We start from the raw sequence: 14624 nt of genomic DNA, 5'->3' as shown, positions 1-14624 counted from the left end.
AATGAAAAATGGACATTTAATTCATTCTGTCTCAGTCTAGTGGTTATTCTATAAGAAAACAGAAATGATGGTTCTGGTTTCTCTAGGGTGATAGGAGAAGGAGCCCTATCACATTGGTATTGTCATCAGTTCCAAGTTCCAAAGCTCTGGATGCAGTCAATAGAGAGCCTGTCTCTTCACAGACCCTATATGATCCTGGAAAGCGATGTTCTGAGGAAACAAACCAACATTTATTTAGGACCTACTAGGTGTCAGGTGATACGCTAAGTACTTTTCATACAGTACGGCATATAATCCTCAAGCAATCAGTACAAGGAAAATCTTATTAACCCCACTTTAAAAATGGGTAAACTGAGGCCCAGGAAGCTTAAATGACTTGTCCGGAGTCATACAACAGGTCTCCCAGGCTCTATGAGGCACTTGGGCTTTGCCAGGAGTAGACCTGAGTTTGAATCCTGGCTCCACCACTTACTGCATGAACGACCCTGAGTAAGTCATTCCCAACTCTGAGTTTCGGTTTCCAAGTCTCGGTTTCTGCATCAGTTAAGTGAGGAGAACTTTCCAGACTTAAAACCTCTTTAATTCTCAGTCTGATGTTATAACAGAAGCAGTTAAGCCAAAGAGCAAACATCTGAGCCATGCTGCAAACAAAAACCATGCAGATTTGCTAACAAGATTAAGAAAACATAAAATTATCTTTTAATTAATATTCCTGGCAGCTTCCCAATTAAGTCAACATATAAGGAAAGGTGAGGATTGGGTATAGGCAAGATCCTTGACTACAGGTGGCTAAGAACTTGAGGAGAATTAACACAAATAAATGCACGATGAGTGAGGTATTGCCAACGAGTGTGGCACCAACTCCAGGAGACATACTGGAGTCCAGAAAGATCTTGGGGGTCAGGAATTGTTGGAGGAGCTTCAAGAAAAGTTTGACTCACAGAAGTGTGGGTTGACGAGGTGTGGGGAGAGAAGAGTCTTCAGGGGCTGGGTGGAACTGTGGAGATAGCATATTATCCCACTCTAAAGCCAGGCCTCTCTGCGTTTGATTGGAACAGACAAGCCCACGGGGTATGGCTCGAGCAGTCGGAGGGCGCCTCAGACAGGAATCGTGGATGAATGCTGCTTCCGGAGCTGTGATCTGAGGAGGCTGGAGATGTACTGTGCGCCTCTCAAGCCTGCCAAGTCAGCCCGCTCTGTCCGTGCCCAGCGCCACACCGACATGCCCAAGGCTCAGAAGGTAAGCCAACCTGGGGGGGCTGGGGGTCGGCCACCCCTGCGAGATCTGTATCCCATCCATGTGGGTGAGCCAAACAGTAACTAGGTCCCGTAGTCTCCTGGCTCACAGGTCAAAAAAGCTCCATTCTCACCTGAGAGGTCCATCCCTTACATCACTCCACATTGTAAACTCTCCCTTCCACTGCTCTGGACCACCTGATCACCAGAAGACGGTGAAGAAGAGTGATTAAACTTGGGCTTTGGTAACAGACAAAACTGACATCCTAGGTTCGCCAATCACCAGCAGAGAGCCCTTGGCGAAATAATGCAACCTCTCAAGCCCTAGTTTCATCAGTAAAGTTGGGATAACGGTACTGTCTACCTCATCAGGTCGTTAATGTGCATGCAATGCTTTTCACATGCCTGCACAAAGTAACTGTTGGACAAGTGTTAACTTCTGTCATAACTGCATGAATAAAGTATGTGACCTTTCAAGTCCTGGTATTCTGCAAAGGTGCAAAGAAAAAATAAAAACACTCTAAAATGGGAACTAATAGAAATTCACATCCAGTGGCAAACATAAAAGAAAATAAAAACAAAATAGAAAGAACATAAAAACAAATAGAAACTTCTGTTTGGCTCTAAGAACACCAAAATATTTCTAATGATCAAAATCTGCAGGTGTCTCTTACTAAGAGCTAGACTTTAAACAAGCCTTAGAGGTACTATCTATGCCATCAAAAGTACATAAATCATCTGATGCACATTGATAACTTAATACATTTTTGTTGAATGAGTGAATGAACAAGTGAACAAATGAATATAAGTGACTACATTTTAGTGATTAAGTAGAAAGAATGAGAACTAAAGAGAAGGTGAAGAAAATGAGGAAGGATGAATAAGGAAAGTAAAGCGCTCTCAGGTCTCCTTGGGGACTCTGTTGACACACACAAAAAAAACAACTTGAGGTTTTAATCTTTGGAGTCAAAACTAGCTTCGTGCAGAAAGCACAGGATGAGAGACCAAGAAGTATATAATAACCCCTTTGCTGCTTCCTGGTCCTAATTTGTGGCTGAGGCTGGAACAGGGGGCTTAGCAGAGATGCGACCCCAGGGAGCCACCTTGAGTGATGCAAAGGGACTAGGCACAACCTGGTTCACAGAGAACACAGTAGCCAGAGGATGAGTCAGGAAGCAAGCGCCACAGAAGTAACTTTTAGGTGAATGTGGCTGGAAGGTGTGCTTGAGCGGGTGAAGGCAGGTTAATTCTTTCTCTTTCCAGGTGACACAGTGCCTCTCAGTTTCTAGTTGGGGAGGGGGTGGGTGGTGTCAGAGATGAGTCCCAAAGTTCTGGAATATCAGGTCTAGTGACTGAGGTCCAGACACTTCTCCAGCACCAATGATGTCTTCTGCATCTATGGAGCCCAGGCGTTCTGGGCTGACTCAAAGGCTCTGTCTCCCGGAACACCAAGGGAACCACCTGTTCTCAATGCAATTATTTTTGTGATGTTTACAGTATCAGCCCCCATCCACCAACAAGAAAAAGAAGTCTCAGAGGAGAAGGAAAGGTGGGCCAAAGAAACATCCAGGAGGGGAACAGAAGGAGGGGACAGAAGCAAGTCAGCAAGCAGATGAAAGGAAAGAAGAAAGAGCAGAGGAGGGAGACTGGAGCTAGAAACTGAACACAGGCAAGAAAGGAAAACGGAGGAGAGAAGGACTAAGACAGAGGCAAGGAGGATGAGAGAAAAGCAGACAGCAAGAAGAAAGTGGGAGATGCTATAGAGGAAATGAAGAAAAGTAGGCCCACTGGAGCTAGAGAGATCATGTGACAGAAGGAGGAGAAATGGAGAAATGTGGAGAAACTAATAAACGTGGAGAAATGGAAAAGGAAAATGTCATGCCCAAGAAAGTGCAAAGAAAGACAGTGGCAAGAATGAAAAAAGAAACAAAGAACAAAAATTATGAAAGAGGCAAATAAAACAATTCCCCTCCCCACCAAAAAAACAAGTAAAATAATTAAAATAATAAAAAAATAAAAATCAAGACTTTTATATGCATTTTAAATTTTTGTGTGAATTTTATAAGAATTTCCATGTCAATATATATCCAGAGTTAAATATTAGCCTCAAATTCTCAGCAAGAGTGAATTGTGTCATAAAAGTTCCCAGATTTCCTTTCCTACAGTGTCATTGGAGGCTGCATTTCTTAGTCAAGCTCGGGCCAAAGGGCACCCAGTATTTGCCTAAAGGCCCATGAGGCCTGAGAGCTTACCTATGAGAGGAGGTCACTGAACTTTTTTGTGTGCACTTTGGGATCAGACATAAAAGATGTATTAGTGTGATAGGGCTGCCATAATAAAGTGCCACAGACATTTTCACACATTTCTGAAGGCTGGAAGTCCACGATCAAGGTGTTGGCAGGGTCAGTTCCTCCAGGGACCTGGGAGGGAAGGATCTGTTTCAAGTCTCTTTCCTTGCTTTGGAATTGGCCTTCTTTTCCCTGTGTTTGCACATCATCTTCCCCCTATACAAATCCCTGTACCCAGATTTCCTCTTCTCATAAGGACACCAGTTATATTGGAGTAGGACCCATCATAATGAACTTATTTTCACTTAAATATCTGTGTAAAGACCCTATCTCCAAATACAATCACATTCTGAGGTACTAGGGGTTAGGACTTCAGCATATGAATTTGGTGGGGGACACGATTCAGCCCCAAAGCAAAGACTTCTGATGTTTGACTACTGCCTTGTGATTCCATCACCTATAAAATTCTCTCCCTCCCTCCCTCTCTCTCCCTCCCTCTCTCTCCCTCCCTCTCTCTCTCAAGTGAAACAGGTTTTTATTTTTTGCTTGTGGTTGTGAATTCCCTTTCAATGGAAATATATGTGTTGACCAGATAATAATTAGAAGCATTCAACGTAAAGGAATATTCTGCATAAGAGATTTTATTCCTTGACTTCTCCCCAGCCTCACTGACATATCATTTATATAGAATAGAATCTACCCATTTTAAGTGAACAGTTGGATGAATTTTAGTAATGGAATACTGACCTGTAGTCAGAACCAAAATCATAATACATAAAAATTTGTTGTCAGTTTTTCATAGATGCCTTTTATCAGGTTGCAGAATTTTCCTTCTAATCCTGGTTTTTATTAAGAGTTTTTTTTTTTTTAATCAGAAATGGAAGTTGAATTTAGTCAAATACATTTCTGTATTGGACTGCAATTGTCAGATATTTTCTTCTTTTTTTGGTTTGTTAGTATGTTGTGTTACATTGATGGATCCTTTCAATGATAAACCAATCTTGCACGCCTGTGGTAAACTCCACTTGATCATGATGTATTGTCTTCTTTTATACATTGTTAGATTCAATTCTTTTACTACTTTTTTACTATTAAAATTTACTATATTTTTGCATTTATGTTCATGAGGGGTATTTATCTTTACTTAAAAATATCTTTGTCTAGTTTTGGTATCAAGGTAATATTGGTTTTGTAGAATGAGTTGGGAGGTAATATGGACTGAATGTGTCCCTCCCAAATTTGTATGTTGAAGCCTAATGCTCAATGTGATTGTATTTGAAGGTGGGTATTTTAGGAGGTAATTCAGGCTAGATGAGGTCATTAGAGTGGGGCCCTCATGATAAGATTACTGCCATTATAAGAAGAGACTCCAGAGATCCTGAGCCTTCTCTCTCTCTCTCCCTCTCTCTTCCTCTCTCTCCCTCTCTCTCTCCCTCTTCCTCTCTCTCTCCCCCTCTCTCTCCCTCCCTCTCTCTCTCTCTCTCTCTCTCTCTCTCTCTCTCTCTCACGCACACGCGCGCGCGCACACACACACACACAAATCTAGATTTTTAGACTTGAAGTCCTATGAGCTTCTGCTCCATGGAACTACCAGGACCATGTTATGTTAGAGCTGCAAATCATTTGCTTCAATCCCTTCATTTTGAAGATAAGGATACTGAGATCCAGAAATGGGTAAAGACAGGCTTGGGTTCTAAGCCACCCTCCTCTGGCCAACAGAGAACAGCACACAATCAACAGGGACTAAGAAAGAATTCCAAAAGGAAAAGATAGGGCAGAAATGGCCACATGAAGTCTATTACTAATTTAATATTTTCCATCAGAAGGAAGGGGGTGAAAGAGAGTAAGAGCAGTAGATTTTCCTGAGGGTAAATAAAAGTCAAGTAGAATCACAGAATTTGAGTCTTAGAGATTTTCTCCTTCAGCTTCCTTGATTTAAACAGTAGGGTTAGGGTCTTCATAGATAATAAAGCAAAAAGCCTCAAGATCATTCACACTGTGAATTATAAGAGGTGAGAGAGGGTGCAAGAGAGAAGTGCTCAGCCAAGCAAATGATGACACTTGGAGTAAGAGGATGACAACCAAGAAGTGAAGCATTTCATCGACGTAGCCTACTTTGAAGATGTCATGGTATAAAGGAACATTCATTCTACCTGTCCTTCATGCCCCAGCCATGCTTTCTACTTCAGGATCATCCTTCCTCCATGGGTCACTGAAAACCCAGGATATATAATATATGGATATGCCCAAGGCTCAAGCCACGAAGGAGGAAAAGGTCTGATCACAAGCATGTCAAAGCACCATATGGGAGCCAAGACACTGCTGTTATGGTTGCAAAGTAGGTCCTGGCTTATTAGAACAGACAAAAGCCAGGCTGCTGCCTGAGCCCATCTGGCCAGCCACCTTATTCAGGAGATGCCCAGTTCTCCTTCTGATACATACATGCTTTGGAACCAGCCTCAGGCATAAGCCAATACCTACTGCTTCTACCACCTGAGAGTAACCCCACAAACAGCGATGGCTTTTCAAGGGACCACAGTTTGGTAGAAGAATTAACAGTTCATGTCCTATGGAAAGATTTCTTAGAAGATTATCCTTTCCCTTTTTTCTTGATGACTGAATCAATGTCAGTTATAACACAGGGCTTTGGATAAACTATAGTTATACCCAATGATGAACTTCATTCAAGAAAATGTAAGGCAAAGACTTTAAAAGAAAAAAAAGGAATAGAACTTTCTAGTTAAAGAATGCTTAACTACCAGACTATTATTTAAAACCCACTTCTTTTTGCAGTGGGTTTTATCAACTCTAAAGCAGTCATATTGAATGCCTACATGTGATTTCTCAATAATATGAATTAAGTAAACAGGAAGAATCTATTGTTGTCTTTCCATCTTACCCCTTCTAGAATCAGTACTAAGCACCTAGTGATACATGGCATATAATGATGGATGAAAGGATGGATGGACAAGTGAGTGATATAGGGAGGGGAATAGTATTAGAGACATAGACCATAAAAGTCTGCTGAGATGAAATAATTCTTTTTGTCCTTGCATAAGACAGTGAGGCAAGTGCAGCGTAGAAAAGGGAAGGCAGAGGAATTGTGCTTGCACAAGTCTTGCATATTTGGAATTTCCTACTCTAGCCAAAATTGAAATCATTCAGAACCTACTGCTAAATGTGGCAACTGGTTGAGTACTTTATAGTGAATGTTATGTTCCTATCCGTCCCCTCAATGCTTTCTTGAAGTGGGCAGAGTATTAATCACCATTTAAAAGTCCACTGTTTCAAATGTTTCTTTTAGGACAAATTGATGATTGTGTGTAAAAGTAACAGGAATATGTAAGGAATCATGATCCTTAAATTGTTGAAAATATTTTTATTTAGAACCTATGATATGCAAACCTCTGTACAAGGCAGGAAGGAGAATTATAAAGATTGGAGAGACAATAAAACATAGTGGTTAAGAGTACAGAATCTAGAATGAGACTGCCTGGGTTCAAATTCTGGCTATTTCATTTAATAGCTGGATGGCCTTGGGAGAATCATGTAATTTACCTGTGCCTCAGTTTCCTCATCTGCCAAATGGGAGTAATAATTGAATCTACCTCATAGAGTTGTGAGGATTTATTGAGATTGTGTGTGTGTGTGCATACAAATGTATATTATAGTGTTTAAAATGGTGCCTGGCACATAGTAAGCACTATTAAATTTTTAGTTGATATTATTTTACTTAGTTCTTAAAATTAGAGCCATCTGAAAAAGAAATAGGTCTCCTCAAGTAGGAGCGAGACTCCTATTAACAAAAACTTCAAGCTCAAGCTTACCAACACTTTCTAGTGACATGGTAGTGTGTTTCCAGCATATGATAGGAAAAGAGAACTCGATGACCTAAGAATCCTTCCAACCCAGAGAACCCCAGTTCTGTGAATTATTCCAACTTCAGTGGAAGCTCAGCTGTCCCACGTGAAGAGCCGTTAACTTTTATTTTGAGGTCATAGAATGAACTTTCAGAAAACCACCATTTTTCTCAACCAGTTAAAATCAAATGTAATATGTGTTTTCATTTCATGGTGCCTGAGGAAAATTTAATTGTAGCATGAACTCCAGCTCTTACTAGTTTAAAGTAAAATTGCCAAAATAAATAAAAATGTGGGGTATTTCCGGGCTCACACAGCTTCCGGGACATTTCAGTTTCTAGGGCTGCCGATCCGGTGCCTCTCGCAAACATTTGATCTTCTTTCAAACATCTCTTGAAAACAAACAAAACCTCATATAGCTTGTAACGTGTGTGCTGTTAGGATGTAAGGGTGGAAAAGAAATGAGCTCCCGAAGAGCCCCTCCCCTACTCTCTCCTCCATCTCCTGTCTCCCTCCCACGATCACCAACAGGAAACGATGTTTTCTTAAGTAAACTTTGCAATTTCTCAAGTCCACTTGCATCCATGGGGGAGGATGAGGTCTATTGTCTTTGCTTGCCTATGTGAAGGGAATAGGGCTTTGGGCAATATTTACTAGAAAACAACGAGCTGACTTTTAATCCAAGGGCAAAGTTGATAGTCTGGAGTGGAAGCCTTTGGTAGCAAGGAAAAGGTAAATCATTTTAGAGGAAGCAGAATGCCGTTTATGAGGTTTGAAATATCCACTATAGAATTCCTCAGTGATTAAAAGCCCAGCTACTGAATCCTTGGAAAATCAGTGATAATATGTATTGACCTAGGCAAGATAAGTTCACTTTTAAAGAAGGAACAGGCAAGGTTAGCAGAGGTTCTTCAGTGGCCACTAAACTTCCAGACCTGCAAGGTCAAAATCAGCTTCTCCATCCTCAGAGGCCTAACAAATCTGAGTACCTTTCCCTGATACCCATCTATTTGGGATTCCTTCTTTAATGGGACTCCTTTAACAGCCTTAGTGCTACCTCATTTTTATCTAGCAACAAAAAGAGTTGGTTTAGAAATATATACTCACATTCAAACTCAAGTAGAGAGAAATGGAAATGGAGAACAGCATGGAAATTATGAGAGATGTGGGACAACGGGTCTATGAGTCCATGTCTGGTACTTCTAGAGAGAAGAAACTTCTCACCGCACTAGGAACTCAATCATAGCTCAATGGGCCATTGCTAGATAAGTAACAAGAGCTAGAAAACATTTTCCAAAATTTCCATCTATATTTTATTCACTAATGTGGTTACAGTTTTAAGACCCATTGGTCAGAAAACTAACTCTTTTGAAAAAGTAGAGGTCTGATAGAAATAAGAATGCTAAAAGTCCATCCAACTAATTTTAATTCTAAATACCCTTGGTGGTAATTTACAATCTGTAGTTAACTACAGCAAATACTTTTGAAGGGAAGGAGATTATTTTCTCTTCTTTGCTTTTTCTCTGTGCATGTGTGTGTGTGTGTGTGTGTGCGTGCGTGCGCGCTGGGATTCACATGCCAAAATTCTTACAAAATTCTGTGTAAAATATATAAACATTCACGTGGAGCTTTCTGTCTGGACAGCTCCAAGAGGTCATGTAATCAAAGACCAACCAGCTCCACCATCCATGAAAATATGATGTGCTGTTTTCACAGCTGTAGGTAACAGTTATGGAAAGACAAAAATTCTAAATGATTACAAGTAAGACCATGGCAGGTTGAGGGTTGGGTAAAGATTCCTAATCAGTTGACGACTGCAGACTTGGGAACGTGATATTTATGTCATGGTATGAGTGTGGCAAGCTTGAATCATTCATGAGGCATTGGAGGACTAGAAAAAATGAAAAGTATAAAGGAATCAATAAATATATAGCATTATTTTGTCAGTATTGGTTGACCAAGGCCACGGTTGGATGGCTCTGGTTTGTCTCTGTCAATAATGATATTTGTTTCCTTCTTCAAAAAACGCTTGTATGGAAGTAAAAGTACTTTTGGCACAATGCAATGATTCTGATTTTTTAAAAACTGTATACACGCATGAATTATTCTTGCACCGTTTTCTGCCTTGGAAAAGCACTGGCTGGCACCATGCATGTTTACTCTTATATGCTGAAGGCTCCCATCAACCTCAAACAGATGCAAATCACTTTAACTTGTCATTGTGTTATTTTGTTCATCCTAAAAGTTCAGAAGAGCCTTCCAAACTTGCAAAATTTCTCTCAATTCAGTGAGGAGGAAAATTCAGAACACAGTATTTGAATGTTCTGCCCAGATTTGTCACACACACAAAGAATGAGTGGAAGAGGGCAACACCCTTTCCTACTAATCCTCTGAACTCATCACTATTGCGTTGAAATGACACTAAAAGGTAACAACCCTGAGCCTTGCATCTCCCCAGAATATTATAATATGAATTACCACATACATGAGTTTAAGTACTCCAGCATATGTTGTATGTCAGATGAAACAATGCCATTTTGGAGGCTTAAGAGAAAAAGAATAATCAAATCCAGTTTTTAGGTAAAATGTGCTGAATCTTTAGTACATATCAGTGAAATTGCTAGAATCTGGTGTTCCACTTTTTTAAATACCACAACATTTGAACCTTTTAGCAATTCCAAAATCAACTCCGCCTGGGAAAGATACTGTGCTTAAAGTTTTTTTCTTAATTTAAAAATGTAAAACAAACACAAACAGCTAACTAAACAGGCTGCCCACATAATCAACAGTCTAAGCAGCCCTGAAGTATTTTACAACATCCTTCAAGACTATTAAAGGCAACATAAATAACTTGCCAGCAAGGGAAAATCCCCTTCAGCTTTTTTTTCCCTTTCCTTTTTTTTTTTTTTTTGGCTGCATTGGGTCTTTGTTGCTGCGGGCGGGCTTTCTCTAGTTGTGGTGAGCGGGAGCTACTCTTCGTTGCAGTGCACGGGCGTCTCATTGCGGTGGCTTCTCTTGTTGCGGAGCATGGGCACTAGGTGTGTGGGCTTCCGTAGTTGTGGCACACGGGCTTAGTTTCTCTGCGGCATGTGGCATCTTCATGGACCAGGGCTCAAACCCATGTCCCCTGCATTGGCAGGCAGATTCTTAACCACTGCACCACCAGGGAAGTCCCTCCCTTTCGTTTCTTTTTTTTCTTTTTCAGGCTTTTAAACAATTTTGGTAGTGATTTCCTTTTTTTGAGTAAGTTATATGCTTGGAATTGCATTTATTATTATTATTTTTTTTAAACATCTTTATTGGAGTATAATTGCTTTACAATGATGTGTTAGTTTCTGCTGGTAGTGATTTCTTACATCACAGATAGAAATACTTGAAACGGAGTCAGGTGGTGTCCTTTGAAAAGTAAGAAAGTTGCCAAGACAGGATAATCTGTGAATAATTATGGGATAAATACACTCCCTAAACCTGGGGATTCCTAGGGATGTACCAGTCACTAGAAAAAAGAGCTATACATCTGCTATCCCAGCATTCAAGGGAGCCTTGGGCACCCAGTAAATAACTACTCTTTCACCAGCCAGAGAAAGGGCAGCACCCAAGCATGGGGTGTGCTTTGACAACAGTAACTATTTTTTAAAAGGCAATAATAATAGCTGTTATTTATTAGGCATATGCTCTGTGGTAAGCACTATCAAGAATCACCTCATTCAATCTTCAGTGTTAGCCTGTAGGGTAAATGCTATAATTACCCGTATTGCACAGATTAGAAAACTTGGGCTAAGGGCAGCTAAATGTCTTGCCAAGATCTTGCCCTAACAAGTGGTCAGACCAGAATCCAAACTCAAGACAGACTCTAGCGTGTTAATCGTGCATCGTGCTCTGTCTTCTGCATTTCTTCACTGATATATTACTGTACTGCAACCCGCCAGTTGTAAGTTCTGAGACCAGAGGGGGCTCTGTGCACAGCAGGAAGTAGGAAGCCATGCAAGGCTTGCTATGACCTGAACTCTATTCCACCACTCCTGTAGGAAATTTAAATCAATTTAACAAGCATTTCCTGGTTTGCCACTTTGCTCAAAGCAACGTGCATCCAGGGAGGAGACAGAGGTGCAGGAACAATGCTACCTGCCCTCCAGGAGCTTACTTTTTAGTGGGGAAGTGAACACTTACATAATTTATCCCACAGCACATCAATGCTCTAACAAAGGTAGACCCAGAGTGTATTCTGACAGCACAGAAGGCAGAACAGACTGGTGTTGCCATCAGGCTCACAAAATAGATCTTAACCAAGGGCCCTTGAAACAGTAGGCTCTCTTGCATACAACTCTGCCAGGTAAATGTGTAAGGGTGATCACATGCAATCATAACATTATTATGAGGTGGGTGCTCTTACCCCACGCTTTCATTTTACAAAACAGGAAACAGAAGGAGAGAAGAATGTAGTGATTGTCAAAGGTCACACAATTCTGTGCTGGGAGCTGGGAGCTGGGAGCTTAGGTATGTAAGTCCAGGACCTCCGAGAAACATAAATGAGACTGGGTTAAAGGAGCAAGGATTTCATTAGGGGAAATGCCCGTGTGAAAAGCAATAGGAGAGGATCAGGGAAGCCTGAACAAGCCATCAGAATGCAATGCAAGTCTGACCCCAATGAAGCAGAGGAAGAGAGACAGTTGGGTGGCAGCATCCTAGACTGCTGAACAGTCTAAGCAAAGTTCAGCAAAGCCACTGCGGAGCCCTTGAGCCAAAGCTGGCCAATAAAAGAATCTTGTGTTTCCCAGAAATTGGGTCTGCCTTGGTTTCCCCACCATACTCTTCTTGAGCTATGGGAGGGGTGCGTCAGGCCCATCCACTATGGCCAGAGGAGACAATCATATTGGAAAAAATGTGCATTCCCACTATAACCACATAAAAGATAGGATGAGGTCTTTCCAGAAAAAATAAGTAAATAAGAGGTTGAGCAGACCAACACTGCCCAGACTATACATCTCTCACTTTGTTACACAGGCAGTTACTCCACCAGGAGCATACATCTCTTGAAAAGTGCACTTTGTCCTTTGGTTTGAAAAGTCACATCCCAAAGCACTGAGTTGATTGCATGACACTCACTCTGCTTGGCTCCCAGAGATGAAAAACTGACCTCACTCTCCTGGAATTTGAACTTGTAATCCCCCGAAATAACAAGACATCAAAGTTGATGTTGAGACATCTAAATCATCCTCTATGATTTCACGTGTCTCCAGGCCAAGCCAGAAAAATAGCTAGAGCACATCCTTTTCAACAGGTAAAGAGCTGACATCTGGGCCATCTCTTCAGTCATCCACTGCTCTTTCTTTTATCCATTTTGCCCTGTTAAGGAGAAGGTCAATGCTCAGTTAGAACTTTATGCTGTACAACAGGCTGCTAACATTCCATGATGGACAGTACTTGCCTAGCCTTTTTTATACGGTGCCAGTCTTCTCTTAGAGTTTATGTCATACAATACTTAACTTGTTTTCAGTGGGTGGAGATGGAAACAGAGTCTACTGAAAACATCACTGCTCCCTCCCTAAAATGTAAAGGGCCTATTATCATCCTTCTTTTAGATTCTGTCTCTTGGGCAAAATCTCATAAAGATAGGCAGGGAGAAAATAAGAGCTTATAACATCCACAGGGTTAGCTTTTGTTAAATGAATGCTGTGCTACTAGACCTCTATCACTAACCGTAAAAACAGGAGTCAGCTCACATGTGATAAGGGAGGGCACCCACTTCCCTAGAGTCTTGCCTTACCCTCCAAACCAGCATCTACCACCATTTGGGATCATGGGCAGCTCATGACATTATCAGTTATCGTTACTGGAAAGAGATTTGGATTTTGAGGCACCAGATATTGTCTTACCTCTTAGAGAGGCAGTATGGCAGAGTGGCTAACTGGTGACCCCCAGAATCAGAAGGGACTGATACAAATTCCAACCGTGGTCACGTCTTCACTGTAAGAAATTAGGAAAGTTGTTTAGCTTTTATAAGCTTCATATTCCATAAAGGTAAAATGGGCGAGGCACTAGTACCCATCTCCAAGAGAACTATGAGAATTACATAAGAGAATGTATACAATTAGCACCTTATAATACAGTGTCCAGAACGTACAAATGTTCAAGTGGTAGAATTGCTATTCTTTTATTAAAATAATAAATTATTTTCCTATTAGTTCTAGGTCTATTGATTTGTTCCTATGGGACCTCAAGCAAGTCATTAAATCTTAGGGAGCCTCAGATTGTGAATGAGACAGATGCAAACAACATCATCTCACAAGGTTGTTGGGAGGGTTCACCGAGACTACTGTGTATACTGTAAAGTGTGTGCAAATTTTAATCAAGATTACTAGTATTGCCATTGTCATTAGCTCTCAGCAATCTTAATCCAAAAGTTTGTGGATAGCTTTCCTTTGGGAAAAAACAAGAGCTAGGATGTGCTAAGAGATAACGGGGGAATATGAATGACCCCTTCAGGGCATTTTCCAGCTTCCTAAATACCTGTGTACAGTACACACTGTGTAATAAAGTATATCACAAATTAACCCCTATCAAACCTATTTCCTCGTGAGTTGGTTAACCCTTCCTTCAGAGGGTATATTTCCTCAACCAACCCCAGTGAACTAAAGGACCAGCAATTTTTTTGTAAATAATCTTACCTTCCCTGGTGTCAATAGGAAACAGTATTTACTCACTACTGTTTTCCTTTCAAAAATCTGTCTAGTTACATACTAGAAACAGTTTCAGCTGGTTTGTTTGTCTTGGACAAGCTGTTGAAGTGAAACGTTTTTGCTTGGCTGAATGTGGGACAGTTTCATAACCCCTTCAAGAAGTGCGTTGAAGGTGGGTGCCAGCTCCGACGGCTGCTTCTAACATGCCTCCACTTGCCACCCATTGTCAGGTGGCCCGCGTCATTAAATTAAGACAATGAGCAAAGCAACAGATGCAACTGAGACTAAATCCCTGAGTGCTTTTGTTTTGTCACTGTCATTGTGTGCAACAAAGAAGTCACATGTGAGAGCCCGGGAAGAGAGCCAATGCAAACCAGACGACATCCCAGCTGGTTTTGAATGGCCTCCACCGTACGCCTGTGTGCATGGGAACCATGCTGCTTGGAGCAGTGTCAGCTTTATCAAGTGAGTTTGTGCCCATGACTTTGCTGTGATGCCGAAACAGACCCAGAAGAAATAGGCCAGAAGATCCCTCCACTCAGACTTTGCACTTTACACTT

At 41.2% G+C, this 14624-nt stretch overlaps 1 protein-coding gene across 4 annotated transcripts in view; it reads left to right on the top strand.

The window, feature by feature from the left end:
- The window catches only part of IGF1 (insulin like growth factor 1), a 72347-nt gene that overhangs the window by 54703 nt on the left and 3020 nt on the right, over nucleotides 1-14624 (top strand). For 3 of the 4 annotated variants that reach the window (XM_007454269.1, XM_007454268.1, XM_007454266.1), the window contains exon 3: nucleotides 1059-1240. In XM_007454269.1, the coding sequence (XP_007454331.1) occupies nucleotides 1059-1240 (182 nt within the window). Of the gene's footprint in view, nucleotides 1-1058; nucleotides 1241-2733; nucleotides 2786-14624 lie in introns of all 4 variants that reach the window. The other variant, XM_007454267.1, reaches the window with a different exon arrangement.

The sequence above is a fragment of the Lipotes vexillifer genome, unplaced genomic scaffold (assembly GCF_000442215.2).
Source record: "Lipotes vexillifer unplaced genomic scaffold, Lipotes_vexillifer_v1.1 scaffold492, whole genome shotgun sequence".
Classification (NCBI taxonomy): domain Eukaryota; kingdom Metazoa; phylum Chordata; class Mammalia; order Artiodactyla; family Lipotidae; genus Lipotes; species Lipotes vexillifer.
The sequence above is the reverse complement of the archived record's forward strand: the minus strand, read 5'-3'. Positions and strand labels throughout refer to the sequence as shown.